This window comes from Chrysochloris asiatica, unplaced genomic scaffold (assembly GCF_000296735.1).
Source record: "Chrysochloris asiatica unplaced genomic scaffold, ChrAsi1.0 scaffold00312, whole genome shotgun sequence".
Lineage (NCBI taxonomy): Eukaryota > Metazoa > Chordata > Mammalia > Afrosoricida > Chrysochloridae > Chrysochloris > Chrysochloris asiatica.
In genome coordinates, this window is record NW_006408830.1 from 1299584 (window position 1) to 1322029 (window position 22446).

General features: G+C 49.6%; 2 protein-coding genes across 2 annotated transcripts in view; one reads left to right on the forward strand and one right to left on the reverse strand.

Annotated features, from left to right (window-relative positions):
• CDC37 (cell division cycle 37) overlaps nt 1-9148 on the reverse strand; it is an 18880-nt gene extending 9732 nt beyond the window's left edge. Inside the window, exon 1 of the mRNA XM_006875086.1 lies at nt 9016-9148. Within this exon, the coding sequence (XP_006875148.1) occupies nt 9016-9117 (102 nt within the window). The 5' untranslated portion in view covers nt 9118-9148. The remainder of the gene's footprint in view (nt 1-9015) is intronic.
• Nucleotides 9149-19568: 10420 nt separating this feature from the next.
• PDE4A (phosphodiesterase 4A, cAMP-specific) overlaps nt 19569-22446 on the forward strand; it is a 46232-nt gene continuing 43354 nt past the window's right edge. The window contains exons 1-2 of the mRNA XM_006875088.1: nt 19569-19616; nt 20162-20367. Coding sequence (XP_006875150.1) covers nt 19569-19616; nt 20162-20367 — 254 coding nt within the window. The remainder of the gene's footprint in view (nt 19617-20161; nt 20368-22446) is intronic.

Sequence of the window (22446 nt, forward strand, 5' to 3'; positions counted from 1 at the left end):
CCATACATAGGAATCAAATGAAGTAATTCCCAACAACAATGTTGCGTGGGGGTTCCTGCTGAGCCCCTTCTTTGTCTCCAAGCCAGCATGTCCTCCTGAGTCCAGCTCAGCATCCACCAGCCTTCTGCCCTGCCAATATCACTCCTCAGGCTCCTGGGCCCCACCTCCACCCCTCTTACTCAGACCCCACCTGGCTCCGCCCAGAGCAGCTGATGGGACCCCACGAGGCACCACCATTTTTACTTGCTGCCCTTCCAGTCCAGGCACAGAGGCGACCAGAGTCTGAGAAAGGTCTACCTGACTTCAGTGCTCCCTCATAGCCATCTTGGACCCTGATCCTCCTTCTCAAGTTGTTGCCTGTCACGGAGGCCCTTTGGGGACCAGGTCCCAGCCAGAGGCTGGCCCTGGTGGTCCAGAAATGTACCAGCACTCTGGCCTCTCAGCTTTGCATATGTTGTCCCTCCCACCTGGAACCTTCTTCACCCAAGTCTCAGCTACACCCTAACTGTCCCAAGTTCCCCTACCTGATGCATCTTCAAAGTCCCCCAGGCCCCGCCACCATCTCAAGATGATTATCTCCTACACTGGGGGATGGCCTTGGGGTCCCAGACCTGGGTCCTATCTCATTATCACTACATACTGGTTAGGTATCCCTCTCTGAACCTTGGTTTTAACTGTCAGGTGCGACAACAGCATCTACCTCACAGGGTTGCAGCAGAAAAGGCAAAGGTGGCAGTAAAGTTGGGCGGGACCCCAGAGAGCACCATCCCTGCACTGGGACCATCATTCCCCTCTGTCCAAGAAGGTAATCTCTGTCTGGGGACTCTCCTGGGAATCCAACAGGAAAGTGGACACGTACACAGCTCCACCTGTAGTCCAGAGCTAATTAACACTCAGTAACTTGGGAGCGGGGGAGTGTTGTAACTCCGCAGCTGCTGTTCTCAGCATGACCGATGAAGGCAGTAGGAATCTGACCAAGCCCCTTACACTGCTTCCTGTCTTGAGCCCCCTGCCCTGTGAAATGGAACCGGGAAGGATCTTTTTGTCAGGATGCTGTTGTCAGATGCCGTTGAATTGGTTCCAACTCATAGTTATCCAGCGCACAGGAGAACCCATGCTGCCTGGTCCTGGGCCATGCTCACACTTGCTACAGCTGTGCTTACTGCTGCAGCCACTGGGTCCGTTCAGCTGGCCGCCCTCTTCTTCAGCGACCCTCTGCTCTATCACGTCTGATGTCCTTCTCCAGGGACTCGGCTCTCCTAGTAATATGTTCTATGTAGGAGATGAAGCGGGGAGCGCTAAATGACCTTAAAGGAAAAAATGCTCCTAACACAGCCAGCATTCAGTACATTTACCTGCTGGTCACCACTGTCATCGTCACCATCTCCAGAATGACCTGTGAACTCCTATGCGTGTCTTCTGTGAGGTTGGGTTCCCAGGTTCTACCACAGGGCCAGGCCAACGGCAGGTGACAAGAGACCAGGACCCTCTGCCAAGGCCCAAGAGTCCTGACAGCGCTAGCCCTGAGGCTGGCTCTCAACATGGACAATGTGTGGGGTGGGCCCATACCTCAGATAGCTAAGACAGGACCCCTGGCCTCTGCCACTACCTGTTCTCCACAACAGCCATGGCTCCCTGGAGCCATCCCACCACAGACTCTCCACAGCTGACAACACAGGGGGTCAGCAGGCTAACTACAGGCCTCCTCCTCCTCACGCTGGGAAGGGCCCAGAGCAGACTAGGCCAGATGGCAGCCAAGCAACAGGAATCTGTACCCTCCCGCCTCACACATGGGGAAAAAGGCAACTGGGCTGGGACTCAAGACTCACCTTCTTGTCCCTTCTGGAAGCTTTGGAAATTTTCACCATGAGCATGAATTACCTAAATACTAATGACGAGTCTGTGGACATACCACTCGAATGCACCCGATCTCGTCGGACCTCAGCAGCTACACAGGGTCAGACCTGGTTAGAACTTGAATGAGCTGGACTGCAAGGGTGGTTTGAACCGCAAGGCTGATGGGTCAAGCTCACCAGCCACTCTTCGGAGACCCTATACAGGGTCGCTATGGGTTGGAACCGACTGGACAGCACTTCACACGAACGATGATGATAACAGCTGAAGTGTACAGTTCAGTCAGCTTACTATATGCTAGGCAGTGCCCCCCAAATGTCAGACATTACATAGTCTTCACAACACGACAGAGTGGACACTATTAATGCTCCCAGATGTGGAAACTGAGGCAGCTCGTTAGGGCTGCAGGGGAGCTGGGTTAGTCAAAAGACACCATGCTATCCTTTGACTCCCTGCCCACCCCCAGGACCTGAGTCAGGTTCTTTTCAGGCCTAATCTCCTTTCATTCCAACACAATTTCACTGAGACAGAGCCCTGGGAGCAAGGTTATGAATCTGGTTCCCTAACTAGCAATGGGCAGGGCAGGGCATGGCATCTAAGTTTCCCTGTCACTGAAGACACTCAGTACAGCTTGAGGGCCTTTAGGATGAGAAAAGGGTGGGCTCTCCTCAACCAGACAGGAAAAGGCTCTGGGGTCAGGAAAGCAGGTGCGCTGGAAGAGGAGCTGCATCAATCTCACACACAGCAGGGCCAAACCACTATATGTGGCTAAACTGGTTTTCCCAAGAATATTCCTACAGCTTTGTGAGGTCTTAGATAATTCTAACAAAATGCAACACAAAGTAAGAATAGCTGGGGTTTGCTTCCCACTCTCCAGTGGTTTTCCCAGCATATATACTACCTGGGAGACTGCTATTTTAAGGTATAGAGGACTGGAATTGGGACCAAAGGCTAGATTTAGGGGCCAGTATAGTATCCCAGGGAGCCCTGGTGTGGTGCTGTGGGTTAATCCGCCAGACTGCAAAGCTGCTTGAATTGCAAGGTTGGCAGTTCAAGCTCACCAGCTGCTCCTCAAAATCCCTAAAAAGGGTCACTATGAGTCAGAACTGATTTGACGGCACTTCACAACAACAACAACAGTATCCCAGGAGTCCTGGTGTGGCATTGTGAGGTAACATACTGGATTGCAAAGTCAGCTTGAACCACAAGGTCGGTGGTTCAAGCTCACTAGGTACTCCTCATAAACCTTATACAGGGTCGCTATGGGTCAGAACTGACTCAATGGCACTTAACAACAACAGTAATACAACCACCGCTTGTCTGTCAGTCTATCATACTGGATATGACACTGATATTTTAAATGCCAGCAAGGTCACCCATAAGTGGACAGGTTTCAGCTGAGCTTCCAGACGAAGACAGACTAGGAAGGAGAGGCAGACCACTTGTGAATGTTTAGCCACTGAAACCCTTCGGACTAGCAGCGGAACCCTGACCGATAACACCAGAATACTTTATATTGAACCATATGAATAGCACCAGAATATTGTTAGATATAGCGCTAGAAAATGAGCCCCTCAGGTTGAAAAGCACTCAAAATACAACCGGGGAAGAGTTGTCTCAAAGTAGAGTTGACCGTGATGACACAAATGGAGTAAAGCTTTCAGGATCATTTGCTGATGGGGTACAGCGCAAAACGAGGCAAGACAGCTGCCAACATCCATTAATAATCCGAATATGGAATGTCCAAACTATGAATCTAGGAAAACTGGAAGTTGTCAAAATGAAATGGAGTGCATAAAGATCAATATCCTAGGTGTTAGTGAGCTGAAATGAACTGGTATTACCATTTTGAAGCTGACAAATGCATGGTGTACCATGCTGGAAATGCCAAACTGAAAAGAAATAGCATTACATTCATCATCCAGAAAAGTATTTCAAGCTCTCTAGTTAAACATAATTCTGTCTGTGATAGAATAATATCTATAGGCTTACAAGGCAGACCAGTTAATACCACTATTATTCAAATTTATGCATCAACCAGTAAAGACAGTAATGATGAAACTGAAGAATTCTACCAACTTCATCAGTCTGAAATTGATCAAACATGAAATCAAGATGTGTTCATAATCACTGGTGATTGGAATGCAAAGGCTGGAAACAAAGAGGAAGGATCAATAGTTGGAAAATATGGCCTTGGTGATAGAAATGATGCTGGAGATTGCATGACAGAATTTTGCAAGACCCATGACTTCTTCATTGCAAATACCTTTTTTAAACATAAAAGATGAGTATACACATACTCACCAGATGGAGTACACAGAAATCAAATTGACTACATTTGTGGAAAGAGATGGTGAAAAAGTTCTGTATCATCAGCCAAAATTAGGCTAAGGGCAGACTGTGGAACAGACCATCAACTGCTCATATGCTAGCTCAGGCTGAAGCTGAAAATATTAAAATTAGTCCATGAGAGCCAAAATATGACCCTGAGCATATGCCACCTGAATTTAGAGATCATCTCAAGAACAGATTTGATGCATTAGACTCTAACAACCCAAGTCCAGAAGAGCTGTGGGATGACGTCAAGAACATCATATGCTAAAAAGGCAAAGGTCATTAAGACAAGAAGGAAAAAAACAAAATGGATGTCAGAGGAGACTCTCATACTTGCTCTCCAGCACAGAGATGCTGAATCAAATGGACAAAATGAGAAGTTAAGAGAGCTCAACAGAAAATTTCAAAAGGCAGCTCAAGAAGACAAAGTCAAATACTATAATGAAATGAGCAAAGCTCTGGAGTTACAAAACCAAAAGGGAAGAACACACGCAGCATTTCTCAAGTTTCAAGAACTGAGGAAAAAATTTAAGCCTTAACTTGCAATACTGAAGGATTCTATGGGCAAAATACTGAATGATGCAGAGAGCATCAAAAGAAGATGGAAGGAAGACACAGCCATTGTGCCAAAAAGAAAATGGTTGATATTCAAACATGTCAAGAGGTAGCATATGATCAAGAGCCAATGATACTCAAGCAAGAAGTCTAAGGTGCACTGAAGGTACTGGCAAAGAGCTATGCTCTGAGAACTGATGGAATACAAATTGAAATCTTTTCAATAAACTGGTGAACCAGTGGAGGCACTCACTCATCAGTGCCAAGAAATCTGGAAGACAGCTAGCTACCTGGCCAACTGATTAGAAGAGATCTGTATCTGTGCCCATTCCAGAGACGTGAAACAGTGGAATGCAGAAACCATCCAACAATATCATTAATATCACATGCAAAGAAAATTTTGCTAAGGATAATTCAAAAACAACTGCAACACTATATTGACAGGGAACTACCAGAGGTTAAAGCCAGATGCAGACAAAGACATGGAACAAGGGATATCATTGCTGACGTCAGATGGATCTTGGCTAAAAGCAGACAATACCAGAAAAATGTTTACCTGTGATTTATTGACTATTCAAAGACTTTAGACATATGTAGATCATGATAAGCTATGGACAACATTGTGGAGGATTATTCTGGAACATTTAATTCACGAAGAACCTGCACGTAGACCAAGAGACAGTTGTTCACACAGAACACGGGAACACTGAGAAATATAAAACGAGGAAAGGTGTGCGCCAGGGCTGTATTTCTTTCACCATATTTACTCAGTCTGTATGTTGAGCAAATAATCAGAGAAGCTGAACTGTATGAAGAACACACCATCAGGATTGGAGGAAGACTTTAACAACCTGCAATATATAGATGATACAAAGGAGCTCTGGTAGCGTAGTGATTACGAATCGGGCTGCAAACCACAAGGTCAGCAGTTCGAAACTACCAGCTGCTCCATGGGAGAAAGATGAGGCTTTCTGCTCCCGTAAAGATTTACAGCCTCGAAAACCCTGTTCAGGGTCGCTATGGGTTGGAACTAACTTGATGGCACTTAACAACAACAACAACAATGAAGAGGGCTTAAAATATTTACTGATACAGATCAATGACCACAGCCTTCAGCATGGGTTGCACCTCAATGCAAAGAAAACAAAATCCTCACCACTGGACCAGTAAATTACATCATGATAAATGGAGAAAAGATTTGAAGTTGTCAAAGACTTCATTTTGTTTGGATCAACCATCAACACTATGGAAGCAGCAGTCAAGAAATCAAATCACATACAGCATTAAGCAAATCTGTTGCACAAGACCTCTTTAAAAGTGTTCAAGGGCAAAGACATCAATTTAAGATGAATAAGGTGTGCCTGACCCAAGCCATGGTATCTTTAATAGTCTCATATGTATGTGAAATCTAGACTATGAATAAGGAACACTGTAGAAGAATTGATGCATTTGAGTTATGGTATTGAAGAATACTAAAAACATCACGAACATACAGAAAAACAAGCAAATCTGTGTTGGAAGAAGTACAACCAGAATGCTCCATAGATGATAAGATACCTAGACTTCCTCTCTCATACTTCAGATATGTTATCAGGAGCAAGCAACCTGTCCCTGGAGAAGGACACCATGCTTGGTAAAGTGGTGATTGGTGGTGGTTATGTGCCGTGGAGTCGGTTCTGACTCACAGCAACCCTGTACAGGGTTTCCAAGGCTGTAAAGCTTTACAGGAGGAGAAAGCCTCATCTTTCTCCCGCGGAACAGCTGGTAGTTTCAAACTGCTGACCCGGAGGTTAGCAGCCCAATTCGTAACCACTATGCTACCAGAGCTCCTTTGGTAAAGTGGAGAGTCACTGAAAAAGAGGGACACCTAATGAGATGAACTGGTACACTGGCAGGAGCAATGGGCTCAAGTGTTACAAGGGCTGTGAGATTGGCGTAGGACTGGGCAAGTGTTTCATTCTGTCATGCATAAGGTCACTGTCTGAAATGACTTAATGGCACCTAACAATAACAACAACAGTATTCCAAAAAGATAGGGACCTGTCCAGAAGTTCCTGGAAAAAGGACTAGGAGTTGACATATGGGAGGGTGGGGTGGCGAATTCCTGACTAGCACAAGCCCTCAGTGGAGTCCTGGTGTGGCACTGTGGGTTAATGTGCTGGACTGCAAACCCAGTCTGAACTGCAAGGTCAGCAGATCAAACTCACCAGCCGCTCCTCAGAACCTCTACACAGGGTCTCTATGGGTCAGAACTGACTCAATGGCACTTGATAACAACAACATAAGCCCTCAGTTGGAGAGCAGAAGAGGCACGGGTATGATTGTGAGGGTTGGAAATGTAAAGGGAGACGTTTTATAGCAAGGAGGGGAGTGATTAACTCTGCAGTCTAGGAGCGGAGGTCCCTAGGACCATCAAGGGAGAAGAGCAGAGAGCGGGACCCTACCCAGAGAAGCAGTGATGCCTGAAATGGAGGCAGAGATGATGACGTGGAGAGATGGAGCAGCTGGGGACTTTAGACACAGAGAGGGAGAAGGGCTGTGTGCTTGTAACCATGTGATTGTAACCATGCCAATGAAATGATACACGATAGGATGAATGTAAAACTAATGTTCTCCCATGTAAATTAACATAATTCACAATACAACGTTAAAAAAAAAAAAAAAAGAGGCATAGGTATGCGGGTACAGGAGCTCTGATCTGGGGGAGTAGGAGGTTAGACCATTAAGGTTTTGAGAGTCACCCAGCTGACCCATGAGCACACTGGGCAAGGAGAGGTGGGTAGGGCACAGGCCATCTAGACTTGGGATTCTGTTGTGAGGAATCCCTGGGTAGTGGAAAATGGTTAATGTGATTGGCGGCTGACCAAAGGATCGGAGGCTCCAGTTCACCCAGAAGCACCTAAAAAACAAAGGCCTAGTAGTCAACTTATGAAAACTCAGCCACAGAAAAACTCGTAGAGCACAGTTTTATTCTAACATACACAATTTGTTGTTGTTGTTCAGTGCCACCGAGTCAGTTCCAACTCACAGAGACCCAGTACAGGGTTTCCAAGGATCGCCTGGTGAGTTTGAATCACCGACATTGCTGTTCAAACAGACATTGCAGTCCAGCAGGTTGGGGATAACAGGGCCTGTAATGTAAGTAAAGGAGCATGGTGTTCCATACAATAAGCACTGGACTTTGAACCACAAGGTCTTCAGTTCGAGCCCACCAGCCGCTCTGTGGAAAAAAGATGAGGCTTTCTGTTTCCGTAAAAATTTAAAGCCTTGGATAACCCTATATAGGGTTGTTATGAGTTGGAACTTAATTGATGGCACTTAACAACAACAACAATATCAAGCAGAGAAGGGTCTGGTCCGGTCTGGGCCGGAAGTCATGGGGACAGGGTTCCCAGTGTGAAAGGAAATGAGATTTACAAGAAATAAGTGGAAAAACTATCAGAACCAGAGATTTCACAGGATGGAAGTTGGTAGTTCAGTCTGGAGGTAAACTAAGGTTCCAAAACCCTGCTCCTAGGCTGAACTGAGGAGCCTCTGGGTAATACAAATGGTTAAACGCTAGACTAAACTAACCAAAAGGCTGGAGGTTCAAACCCACCCAGAAGCGCCTTAGAAGATCTTGAAATCCCTATGGGGCAGTTCTATTCTGCATACATGAGGTCGCCATTAGTTAGAACAACAGGCAAGATGAGGAACCTGGTGGACAGAGGTTGAACGTTTAGGGAAGGGGTCCCAAGTATGAATTGGGGCCCCAGGCCGGGTTCAAGAATCTGACTGAGAGGCCCCATCAAGACGCGTGGGTATAAATCCAAGAACAGAATCAAAGTATTGAGGTTTTAGACCATAAGAGTTGGGGGCCTGATTGAAAGTCCCATTTCAGAAATGGGGACCCAAATAGGATCAGGAATCACCAAACTAAACTGACAGTCACACTCGTTCTAAATGTAAATAGAAGATCATGGAGAGGACTTGCGGGGGGTGGAATTCCCAAGGCTTATCTTGGTTATCAAGACTGAGAAAAGTGTCCCAGGAATAAATAAGGGGCCCCACGCAGATTTCTAAGTGGTCTCGGGGGCAGCAGGAAGACGGGAAGGGTCCTAGCGGTATTGAGGGTCCCAAAGTTGAATCGAGGGAACCCGGGAGATAATAAGAATTCAGAGTGCGGTGTAGGAGTCCCAGGTGTCAAAACTGAGGTCCCTGGCCATATTTGGGGTCAGATTCCTGGAGTAGCGTCCCGAGCGAGGGGGCTGAAGGAAGGCGAGCGCGCTCTACCTGGTGTCGCCAGCGGAAGAGACTGGCTGTGTCGATGTTGGGGTGCGTCTCGTCTTCATCGTCCGATACTTCGATGTGATCCCACACGCTGTAGTCCACCATCTTGCCTCAGGGGCCCAGCCCGTTCTGGCTCCTGCTACCGCGGCAGCAGCGGCGGAGCTGGAGATTCAGCCCGCGAAGCCCCACCCCTTCCGCTTCCGCCTGGACGCGCGGGCCGCGGCATTACGTCACATCCCTAGTAACCGCGGCGGCGGCACTGGAGACGGAGCCTGCCTTAAAGGGCCCTGAGCACGTGTTCTGGCTCCAGGGAGTCCCCGCCGAGATCCCGCTGCCTTAGCGGGCCCGGGGCTCCACTGGGCGTCTTCTGAGGGTAAACGGGCGGGCGCTCTAGCCATAATCTCCTTTATCTTCCGCCGTCCCGTGATGAGCGCTTGCAACGGACACAGGGGCAATTTGGTGAGAGTGAGGGCAGGGATTGTCACCCTTGGCCACGCCGCAGTGACGTCAGAGTGACGCCCGCGTCCATACAGGGGGCGGGGTCTCTCAGATAGGCACTCCCTCACCCCGTGCCCCGCTCGACCCTTTTAAAGGGAGACACCTGGGGAAGGGTGTTTGATCTGAAGGGACCTTTTCAGGCCGAGAGAGACAAGGTACTTGGAGGTTAGTGTTTCCATGGCCGGGACCATGACCTCCATCTTCCAGGTCTCTTTCCCACCCCCGCCTTCTGCCAGTCCTGAGCTGGGGCTCGGACACACTCTTACACACACCACACACCCACACACTCTCTGGAATCACCCCGGCTCCACACCCCTCCCCCCAGGCTCCTATCTGCGCTGTCTCCACGTACGGCCACTGGGTGTCGCTAATGTCTATTCAGTAGGTAATGTTCCCGACCACTAACCGGGCGGGGGAGCTTGGAGAGGTAGGTGGGGGGCTTTTCTCTGTGCCGCTGTTTGGGGTCGTTCGCAGCTCCTCCCTTTTCATCCGGGCCCCCTACCTCTCCAGGGCCTCCAAAGACTCGAATCTGAGTTTGGGGGACCCCAGCCACACACTTCCATACATCTCAACCTAGGTTTTCATACCAGGATAAAAGGCCGGGTTACAGCCTAGGGCCAAAATGATCAGATTAAATGGTGCTTCGCGGGCAGTGGATGGGATGAGAGCAGCTCCAGCACCCAAGTGAGGGGCGTTTCTTCCCAAACTCCCCTGAAGCTGGTGATGTGGGGCTAGAGGGATCGGAGGAAATGTCTCCAGATTGGGGGTGGGGGGAAGTAGAGGGGCACAGGGATTCCTGGTCTGGGGAGGAGGAGGGGCTAACCAGACAAAAAGCACCCTCCCGCTACCGCCCCTCCCCCCGCCTCCATTCAAGACCACGAGTGGGCGGGCGGGGGAGTTCCCTTCTCCTCTCCCCTCCCCCTCCAGCCGGGCAGTCCCGCATCTCAGTGGCCGTCACGGCCCCGGGCACGCGTGCGCACGTATCCACACCTCCTCGGCGGGACTCATACTCGCGCACACACATACACATTCCTTCCCCAGCCCCCCTGCAAGGTAAGCTTCCCGCTGCGAACTGCGGTGCGAATGGGACCTGATGCTGTGGAGGGTGGGAGCCAGGGCTGTGGGGCTTCCTCAGCGCCCCCAGGGAAGCCACAGCACCGCATCCGTGCTTTGCGGGCTTCGGCCCAGCCGCCGGGTTCCGGGTGTGTTGGGGAAACCTCGGATGCAGGGGATTCCCAGGCAGGCGTGAGGGGTCTCTTCCTGGCTTCAGAGCTGCCGGGCCCCAGGGAAACAGGGTCTCAGCAGTTCCAGCTCCCTAGAGCTGGTGACAGGAAACAGGCAGCTCCCCCAACCTTGCCAAACATTTCCTAATCTTTCAATAAACCATCTCGAGCTCTGGGGGCTAAGAGATACCGACCCTTGAATTGCTTTGCGCTGTTGTTTGGTCTTTACCCTACCCATCAGTGTACCCCAGTGTGTCTCTTGTTCTTGTGGGCTGGGGTGGGGGCGGGGACCGTTCCTCTTCGCTGCCCCTGCTTCATCTGCTGCATCCCAAAGCCACACACCACTTAGCTACGGCCGGCCGGGAACCGCGCAAAGGGCTTTGCCTACCCGCACCTCCATCACCTCATCTTCAAAGTGGGTAATGCCACTTCTGAGAATTCAAGAGAGGATGCAAGCCTTCCTTTGCTCCATCATTTATTTCTTAGCCCACTCCACACCGATTCCCCAAGTGCCTACTTTGTGCCAGGCACTTTGGCCAAGCGGGTGGCGCTGCAGCAATAATAAACAAGATCCGCCAGGTCTCTGCCCTGCTGACTTTTCAAGTTGGTGAGGCCTCAAGATCGGATTGTAAACAGAGAAATACCCACGCGTGAACACTAAAATTTCAGCCTGCAGAATGAGGGACTGGAGAAGGATGTACCCAAGATTAAATGAGATTTTTGGCTCATGCCTGCCTTTCTTATTCTCTCTGAGCTACATGAGGGGTAGGGCCAGGGCCAGAGCAACAGTTGTGAAGTGCCATAGACTTGGTTCTGTATGTCTATGTCGTTGTTGTTGTTAAGTGCTGTCAAGTCGGCACTGACTCATAGCGACCCTGTATAAGGTTTCCAAGGAGTGGCTGGTGAGCTTGAACTGCCGATCTTGCAGTTCAAATGGCTTTGCAGTCTGGTGCATTACCCCACAGCACCACACCAGGACTCCAGTAAATCTTTACAGGAGCAGAAAGCCTCATCTTGCTCCCAGGAATAGGCACTCAGTATCTGCTCCCGTAAAGATTTACAGCCTTGGAAACCCTGTACAGGGTTGCTGTGGGTCCAAACCAAGGAAAACCTGTCAATCTCAACTGTCCCATCTGCAACGGATCTTGGAGAAGATGTCACTATTTTGCCCTGCTTTGCGTGAGGTCCCCATGAGTAAGGGCCAACTCAAAGGCAGCTAGCAACAAAGAAGGAATGGCTGTGAACAGCTGGGAAAGGAAGGGGGTTGAGGCCAGAATGCAGCACAGGGCATGCCAGGTACCCATGATGCCCAGCTAGTAACCACACCTCCCCATGCACCCACACAGACACTGCCCTGCCTTCTTTCAGTCAACACAATATTTATTGAGCACCTAGTATATGCTGGGTGTTGGGAACCAAACTGGCTGCCCCATGGAGCTGTCATTTAATGAAGGACACAGAAAAGAAACAAAGTAAATATGCATAACACTGTGATTAGGAGTGTGAAGAAAGAGAGGGTTTGTGATGAAAGAGAAAAATGGATGGGGGGCGGGAGTGGAATACTTCAGATCACATATCCAGGCAGAAAGAAAGAAAGAACTAGAGGGTTGACTTACTCTTCAAACACACACACACACAGGCACATTCAAACCCAGACAAAAACGCAATGATACCTAACATAGGCCAGAACCAAAAACCTAAATAAGGGTTTGAAGCTAGTGAATAGGATTGGGGCCCAGAATCTGCATTTCTGATGCCTATGAAATGCTGTTTCCCATGCATTGGGCTGCTAACCACAAGATCAGTGGTTCAAATTCATCTGCTGTTCCATGAAAGAAAGATGAAGCTTTCTGCTCCAGTAAAGATTTGCAGCCTTGGAAACCCTATACAGGGTTGCTATGAGTCAGAACCAACTCCACAGCGCACTACCACCACGGCATCCACATGCATGCCCCCACCCCCACATACACACTCACATCCCACCTCATGCCCACATGGACTGTCATCCCATCATGTGTACAGTCTCTCAGGTACAGTGTCAACTACACAACATTCATGCTCTTAGGAAAGTTCCGCCTATCCAGGTATAGGTGCATAATCATGCCCAAAGTCCATCCTCCCCAGCCCTGCTAGAATGTGGAGAGTGACTCTCCCTCCTCAGGCCTGAGTGCTCTGGGGACAGTCAGGGTCTTTATCCTCACTTCCTTTTCTCTTGGGTGGTCACCCATCCCTGTCTCTTTTGGAGGGAGGTGGGGGCTGCCAGGAGACTGGAGCGGATTGCTTACAGGCAGGGTGTCAGAAGAGGTATCTCTCAGTACCAGTTGCCCAGCTTGGTCTCCTCTGCCATCTGGAGTCCCCTCCCCACCAGCCTGCTGTCCAGGGGAGGGGAGGCTGACTTAGAGCACCCACCACCTAGGGCATCAGACCAACTCCTGTAACCTTGGTTCTTACTCCCTGACTTATGCTGAGCTGATGTCTGCAAACATGCAGGAGTGCTCGGTGCCCATGGGGTGTACGTCTCTGCCTCTCTCCATCCTGACTGTCAGCCTCTCTAAGCATCTCCTCCTCCATCCCTTCCTGCCTCCCACAAATCCTTGAGTGCCTCCCATGGGCCAGATGCTGTTCCAGACACTGGGGATACAGCCAGAACCAGCGACAGAATTTACAGGGCCCAGGACAAATACAAAAAAACAAAAACAAACCCACTGCTACTCAGTGAATTTCTACTCATAGTGACCCGATATTGCCGTGGAGCGTTTTGGAGGCTGTAAATCTTTATGGGAGCAAACAAATGCAGAGCAGCTGGAGGATTCAAACTACTGACCTTGCAGTAAGCAGCCCAACATGCAATTCACTAGCCACTGGGACCCAGGTAAAAATGTAGGGCCCCTTTCAAGATGACCACAGGAGAGCATTAAACCAAAAGGGGGCCCCTTCTGAGCACCTGGTTCTGGGAGACTGCTTAGATCTAGAAGGAGACAGAAAAATCCTCTGTCCTCGAAGAACTGAGTGGTTGGTAGGAGGAACAGATACTGATGTACCTCAAGAACAACAGAGCTGAGAAGAAAAATCAAGCTGAATTAGGGGCAGAGAGTGAAGGTAGTAGGGGTAGGTCTACCGCAGAGAAGGCCTCAGGGAGGAAGTGAGGGACCATGCCAATTGATTCATTCATTCCTTTGGGAACTATTTGTAAAGCATTTACAGCTTGCTGGAAGTGTTCTAGATCCTAGGGCCCATCAGGGAACAAATCAGACCACCATTCCTACTTGGCATCCTAATCAAAGGACAGGCAATAACAGTAGTAAGTAAGTCGCATATGTTTTTAGATTGTTGTAAGTTCTAAGGAGGCTTGGTGGCATAGTGGGGTAAGTGTTAGGTATTAATCCATAAGGCTGGTAGTTCAAACCCACCAGTCACTCCATAAAGACTTTACACAGTCTGCAACCCCATGGAGCTGTTCTAACCTGGTCTATAGGGGTTGCTATGAATTTAAATTGACTGGATAGCTGTGGATTGGTTGCTTTTAGTTATAAGTCTAAAAACAAAAAAATGCAATGTGAGGGGAATCTAGGGGAAACAAGTACAAGATATTTGAGGCTTGTTTTCCATGTGAAGGGAATAGCAAGTACAAAGGTCCTGAGGTGGGGAAGTGTTTGAAGTGTTTGAGAACAGTGGGGCTGGTGGAAAGTGAACATGTGGGAGGGAGGGAGGGACGGAGCACTTGAGCTTTCTCTGAATGCATTGATGTCTCTTGTGTCTGTCTCTGACTCCAGGTGAATCAATAACAATTATTATAATTCTTAGGATTGTTGTTGTTGTTAGGTGCCATCGACTCAGTTCCAACTCATAGCAACGCTGTATAGGGTTTCTGAGAAGCAGCTGGTGGGCTTGAACTACTGACCTTACAGTTCAAACCAACATTGCAGTCCAGCGCATTAACCCACAATGCCACTCCAGGACTGCATTCTTAGGATAGTGGCTACCGTTTTATGAGCACCTACTATGAGCCAGGCATTGTGCCCAGAACTTGTCTTGCATGATTTCTCCCTCCTCATCACAGTCCCCTGGGGTAGGTACTAATAATATCCCAATTTTACAGAAGAGAAAACAGGGCCAGAGAGGCTGAGTGATTTGCCCAACGTTACACAGCTAATTAATGGGACTCAATGCAGGTCTGCTGGGATAATTCTGGAGCCCTGAGCATCCTACCACATGGCCCTCTCTCGGCCTGTCTGAGCATATCTGTCTCTCTCTGTGGGTGTCTGGGTGCCTCTCCTGTGTGTCTGACTCATTCATTCCTTCATTTGTTCTTTTAGCATTTAAGACTGTGTCAGGAACCATGGGGGCACAGCGGAGCAAACCTTGGACTACTAACCGAAAGGTTAGTGTTTCAAACTCACCTTTTGGTTAGCTGCTCTTTGGGACAAAGATGAGGCCGTCTGCTTCTGTAAGGATTTATAGTCTCAGAAAGCCTGCAAGGCACTTCTACTCTGTCCTATAGGGTTTTGGGGAACAATTGGATGGCAGTGGGTATGTGTGCCTGATGAAGAGGTACTAGTTCTTGCTCTCATAGTGCCCAGTCTACTGGGAAATACGGGCAATTCCGGTGATAACAGAACTACTGTAAGGGATGACTAACAAACAGAAATGTCTTCTCGCACAGTTTACGAGGCTAAGGTCCAAAATCAGAGCGCCGGCTCTGGAGAAAGGTCCCGGTCTCCTTGCAGCATCTGTAGGCTCAGCATTCCTTAGAGATCTCCGTGTGTCTTGGCATCAGTTTTCCTCACAGTGCAGCGACCCCAGGACCCATGGACACACTCCACTCCCAGCTCTTGGTGGTAGTAGGTTCCTCTGAGCTCGGCTTACTTGCTTTATCTCATTTATTTCTCAAACGAGAATGAGTCAAGATACAACGTAATCCTATAGGTTGCATCTGGTCTCATTAACACCATTTTGTTTTGTTTTGTTAAAGTGTCACCGAGTCGGTTCTGACCCCGTGTAGGGTTTCCAAGGAGCAGCTGGTGAGCTTGAACCACCAACTCTGTGGCTCAAACCAACCTTGCAGTCTAGTGCCTCAATCCAGAGCGCCACACCAAGACTTCCATTAACGTTATAGAAGTGCAGATTTATAACACACAGGATAATTACATTAGATTAGATGGATTACATTAGACCACATCATGGGGGAGATGATTACATGATTACATAACTGCAAAACCGCTAAGAATTATGGCCCAGCCAAGTTGACACATATTTTTTTTGGTGGGGGGGAATGGAGACACAATTCATGACAGTAGCAGTTGGAGCCTACAGAGAGTTCTGGTGGCACAGTGGTTAAGCATTCAGCTGTTAACCAAACCTACAGCAGTCCACAAGAGAAAGATGTGGCAGACTGCACCCATATAAAGATTTGCAGCCTAGGAGACCCTATGGGCAGTTCTACTCTGCCCAGCAGGAAAGGTCACTATGAGCTGGAATCAATTCAGCAGTAACACATGGGAGCCCAGAACAAGGACTGGCTCGTGTGGGCTGAGAAAGTGGAGAAAACCTTTAAGTAATCTGTTTACATTCATCCATTTGTTCAAGCAGTGTCTGTCCAGAGTCTCCTAAGGGCTGTGTGCTATGTGCAGTGTGTGATGTGCTTAGTATAAATATGTGCGTTCACTTCTACTGTTCGATACTGAACTCAAGGCCTAACCAGCGCAGTAAGACAAGGACAAAATTTAAAAAAAGGAACCAAAGTAGGGGGTAATGTGCACCTAATCCATCATAGACCTGCTAAGAAAGAACTTTATAGATCTCATGCTGTTGAGTTCTCAAAATAATAACAAGCCCTTGAACAAATACTCACGGAACACCTACTATGTTCCAGGCACTGTTCTGGGCTCTGGGAAAACAGTAATGAATAAAATAGACAAAAGAGCCCTCCTGCCCTTCTGCTGCTAATGTAGTTGGGGGGGGGAGGGTGATAATAAATAAATTACATAGCACATTATGAGGTATGAAGTAATGTGGAAATATAGGAGGTGGGGGAGATTATAACTTTAAATGGGGGGGGGGGGGAAAGAGAGTTCCAGGCAGAGAAGACAGAAGTGCAACAGCTGGTGTGACTGGAGCAGAGTAAGCCAGAGGGACAGTGGGAGGCCAGGAGGCCAGGGAGGTGACAGGTTACATGGTGTGGGGCTGTGTGGGCTGAGTGTTGAGGACTTGACTTTTCCTCTAAGTGAGATGCAAGGAACAAGATTTTGAGTAGAAGAGGGACATGATTAGACTTCTAATAGGCTACTACAGGCTTGTATATTACTGGCATTTAGTAAGCCCATTCATTCTCAGTGCTAAGGCACCCTGGTGGTACAGTGTTTCAAGCGGTCGGCGGTTTGAACCCACCAGCCACTCCACAAGAGAAAGATCCGGCCTTCTGCTTTCTGATGATTACAGCTTTGCAAGCCCTATGGAGGCAGTTCTGCCCTGTCTTGTAGGGTCAACGCTAAGAATCAACTCCACAGCAATAAATACTGCCCTGAGATTTCAAAAAGGATCTCATTGCATTCTCACATGGTCCCTGCAGGGATTATCATTCCATTTTACAGAGGAGAAACTGAGACTGCGAGAATGAAACCACTGACCCATAGCCACACAGCAATATTCTGCAGGGCCTGGGGCAAAACTGAAGCTTTTAGATATACCAAAGCAGCAGCAGCATTCATCCATCATCACAAGCTGCGTCTGTGTCCCTGTCTGTCTGTTTCTATTTCCACGCGTCCCTGTCTGTCTCCGTGCGCCTCTGCCTGTGTGTCCCCCATCTGTGCCCATGCCGCCGTCTCTCTGCGCCGGGCCCCCGCAAAGCGCAGTTATTTCGGGCTTAGGCATAAAAGTCCAAAAGCTCTGAGGAGACGCTTCCTCCGGCCCCCGGTTCGGACCACGCGCTACACGTGGCTGGCTCTGGCAGCTCCTGGATTCTGCGGGATTCCCGAACTGGGGAAGCCCCCGCGGAAGGGTGGCAGCTAGGGCAACCCGGCTGAGGCTTCGGCCCCCCAGCGGCCAAGCTGGGCATTGACGCTGCCCAAAGCCCAGTCGTGCGTCAGCTGTAGCCTTGGAAACGGAGAGTCGACGTCACCTCCAGGCAGTGCGTCAGGTACTTGCTGACATCACGCCCCAGGAGAGACAATCGGCTCTGGGGCAGGAGTGGGTTCCAGGATTGTTCTGCAGGCAATGATGTGACTGGAGGGTGAGGTGGGAAATGAGGGGTGGGGAGGTGCAGATTAACACCAAAATTTTGTGTTAAAAGGAATCCCTGTAGTATCAACAAAAGCATTTTTCCTAAATCCAGTTTACATGTATCAATATATCTATGTTCATTTACTTTTTGGACCTCTTGGACTGTCTGTCAACCCAATGGAAAGAAAGATGAGACTTTCTGCTCCTGAGAAGACTTAATGCCTATACAGGGGGGCTATAAAGTCAGTCGGAACTGACTCAATGGCATTTAACAACAACAACAATTGGAGTTCTGGTGTGGCTCTGTAGGATAAGCATTGGACGGCTAACCACAAGGTTGGCAATTCAAACTCACCAGCTGCTCCTAGAAAATCCTATACAGGGTCACTGCAAGTCGGAACTGACTCAACAGCACTCAACAACAACAATGCACTCTGGTCCGAGTTGCCATTGCTCTCAGTGGCCATGACGCTTCACATCCTGTGGGTCAAGTACTCGCATTACAAGCACGTGCTGTTTTCTTTGCTGCCGCTCTTTTCATAATTGCTGAGTTTGCCAAATTTCCAAGGGTTTTAGCTATAATATTGTGGTAATTGGTACTTGTGAACCTATATTAATATATTTTTTGAGAATAAAATAGTAATTAAAGGAAAAGGAGAAAAAATTGTAAAGGTTTTCTGCTCAGATACTAATAATGTAGAAAGATTTTACAAAACAATTTTGTTGTTAGTATTAATATGTTCTAAGAAGTATTACATTTAAGCAATTTATTACTGTATTTATCATATACTATTCTATGCTTAAAATTTATAAATAACACTCTAAGGATTCTGTAAGGAGAGCACAGTAGGACTGGACTGCTAACCACCAGGTCAGTGGTTTGAGCCCACCAGTCGCTTCATGGAAGAAAGAGGAGACTTTCTGCTCCCATATTTATAAACTTCGTCTCTCATACTTCAGACATATTGTCAGGAGGGACTAGTCGCTGGAGAAGGATATCATGTTTGATAAGGTGGAGAGTCAGAGGAAAACCTGTAACAAGATGGATTGGCCAAGTGGCAGCATCAATGGACTCAAGCGTGGCAACAGTAGTGAGGTTGGCTCAGGATCAGGCAGTGTTTCGTTCTGCTGTGCATAAAATAAGGTCACTATAAGTCGGTACTAACTCGATGGCACCTGACAACAACAACAAAGATTTATAGCATATACAGGGTTGCTATGAGTCAGAACATACTGGAAGGCACTTGACAACAGTAAGGATTCTGTATGGTCTGGTACTGGAAGATTTGTTGCTGCTAAGTGTCGTCGTTGAGTCAGTTCTGAACCATAGCGACCTTATATAGGGTTTCTGAGGCTTTAAGTCTTAACGCAGGAGCATAAATGCTCATCCCGCAAAGTGCCTGGTGGTCTTGAACCTCAGACCTTGAGGTTCACAATTCAATGCTTATCATATGGACCCATAAGGATGTTAACACCTTGAGTTACTGTCCTAACAACACCACTGCAGTGGGGGAGTCCCTGGGCACTAATGGTAGATACCTTTGGTTTGGTCATGCAGGAAGTGCTGGCTGAGCTGCCATGGGCCCTGCATCCCCCCTGGCACACTAGGTTAGCAGAATGAAGAGGAGTCGCAGTGTCCTGTCGGTGGCCTGGACAGGGGATGAGGTTTGAGGGGTCTGGTGGGTGGGGCCCCATAAGGAGTGTGGATGGGGTTTTAAGGAAGAGGGGTGTCTTCTGGTGATCCCAATTGTTCCCTGAGCATGGTGTCACTGCCTTGAAGAGACGGGCCGTCTTGTCCCCTTGTGCCTCAGTTGACATCCTTGATTCCATTCCCCTGCTGACAGGATTATGAGGTCTCAGGCCAACAGCAGAGGGGCACTGGGTGTGTGGGTCTCATATGGGAGGGAGCTTCCTGGAGAATGGGAAAAGACCCTAAGCAGTGACGCACTAGAGGGGCTTCAGACATGATGCAGAACTCCAGCCTTGGAACAGCAAGAGGGAGTCCCACAAAAATTATGGGTGTCAAGGGTCCCTCAGAGGTAAGGAGTGGTAGGAGGGGTTAGTGAGTGGCTCAGAGGTGAAGGGGGCACAGAATTCCTATCCTTCCATCAGCCAAGTCCTCAGATGGCTGGGTGGAGACCCTCCTGGGACTTGGGGCTCAGAGCTGTCTGGCCAGACTGCACCCCCATCCCATCCTTGTTCCTCCTCAGAGGCTGCGGGAGACCCCCGAGCCCAGCCACTTGAACATGCTGGGGGCCGACCTCCGCCGCCCCCGCCGCCGCCTCTCATCAGGTCCTGGCCTTGGCTGGGTCCAGACTGAGCCCTCAGACCCCGGGGTCTCTCTTCCTCCACGGCCCACTACGCTGCCGCTGCTGATCCCACCGCGGATATCCATCACCAGGGCAGAGATCGACAGGTAGGCACGAGGGAACCAGACTGGGATGTGGGGAAAGGGAGGAAGAACAGGGCCAGCTGAGCTTGGCCCAGCCACCAGCCCTTCCGGAGCTCCAGGCTCCCTTGGATTTTGCAAAACCAGCTGAAACTTTTCTCGAAACCTGGAAACCTGACCTTAGGCCAGTGGCTCCCCTCCCCCAAGGCGCCTCTTACAGCCACTAGGAACCTCTTCTTCCATTTGGCAGCTGCCTGCATCAGCAAGAGAAAGGATTGAAGAGGGTTCAGACTTCCTACCCCCAGCAATGTTCCCACGTTCACAGAGTGGGCACAAGCTGGGCTTCTGACCAGCAGCCTTTGGATGGAGGGGGGTCGGTTTTCCCCACATTCTAAAAAGATAGTGGGACCCTAGAGGTCTGGAGGTTTACTTGTTTCTCTGTGAGCCCAGCTTCGGCCTATTCGTTCTTGCTTTTTCTCATCTGGGGTCCTTCAAGGACACCCCCACCTTCCTCTTGGTCCAAGGATGAGTCTTAATTGCTGGCCTGCCTGTCCCTATGGCCGCTGTTCGCTGCAACCTCAGAGACCAGTTTATTACTCAGGGTCTCTGCTTTGCCCTGGTACATGGGATCATTTCCAGATGGGGGAAGTGAAGGTTATCCTGCACCTCCATACCCCAACCCAAGGTTCTAGCTTTTACTTCCTTCATACCCCACCTGATCATCCCAGCCACAGGACGCAGCTTCCCACCTTCTCTCTGTTCTGCAGACCCAGCAGGGACTGACTCCTCCACGCCCCCACTTCCAGGACGTTCCCATCTTCCTTCCTGAGGTCTGGTCCACGCTATAATCCCCCTTTCCAAGAATCTGACTCAGTCCAGGACCCTCAAATGATCTGGTAGTGCGGGGGTGGTGGTGGTGAGGGGGGTTCCTCAGCCTTTACAAATTCTCTCAGAGTATTGGGGGAGTTACTTGAAGGAGTCCCCACGAGAAGTGGGGAGACACAATTTTGGCCTCTGCAACACCCAGTGGCTGCTGATGGGAAGGTTGGTTTTTGCTCCGTGTGCGCCCACGCCCGCAGCCCCCTCCAGCGGGGACAAAAGTGGCTGTGGGGGTTGGAGACAAGGCAATTTTTTTAAATAAGGAGAACAGCACAGTGGGGTGGGGGAAGAGGGGCAGTGTCAGACATCCTGGCCTATCCCCGGAAGCCCATGGGGGGGGCGCACAGACATGGTTGCCAGGCTAGCACCCCCAGCAGGTTCGCGTCGAAATCCGATCGGCCATGGAGACCCGGCACCAGCGTGCGCGCTTCCCCATCCCCCCGCCCCCCAGCCGCCAGCGGGGTTCAGTCAGGTCTGGAGGGGGGGCGGGGAGGAGGTGCTCGGATCCCGTTTGCTCGCTGCTCTCGAGCTCAGCGCGGCGCTGGGGGAGGCGGGAGCGTGAGTCACGGCAACTCCCGATTTAGGTGCCGGAAGGGGGGCTCTGCCGGCGGGGGCCTTTGGGAGGAGGCGCGGCTGTTTACTAAAAAGGGCAGAAGAGTGCGACCCGCGCCTGCTGGGGACCTGCCTCAGTTTATCTCTTACAGTACTTTAAAAGAGCGATGGGTGGGCAGCGAGAGTAGTGGTCAGTGTCCTCCCAAAGCCAAGCCACCGGAACCAAAGGAACACACCCCAGAAACACCCAAGGTAGACCCAGGCCAACCACTTCCACATACACCCCAATACAAATAGATACACACAGTCAGACGACTGAGGCTGAGTAGCGTGCGTGCATGTATCGCCTACTGCAAATATACAGAACCACAAAGCACTCTAAACGCGTGGGAACACACACAGAGCCCCGAGGCCACTGAAACTGACCCCAGAGAAGCGAACACCCTTCAAATAGGCAGCACATGTGCGCACAGGTCCTTCATCCACAGACACACACATAGAAACAACGCAAAATCCAGAGAAACTGGCAGCCCGCACCAGCCAAAACCACGTGCACACACACACTGCTAGCCGACACAGACAACCCTCAGAGAGGGCCACGTGCATGCACACCGCACCCGACACACACCATTGCCATTCCTCGGACCCATCGTCAAGAGGTTATTTTTGTATTGC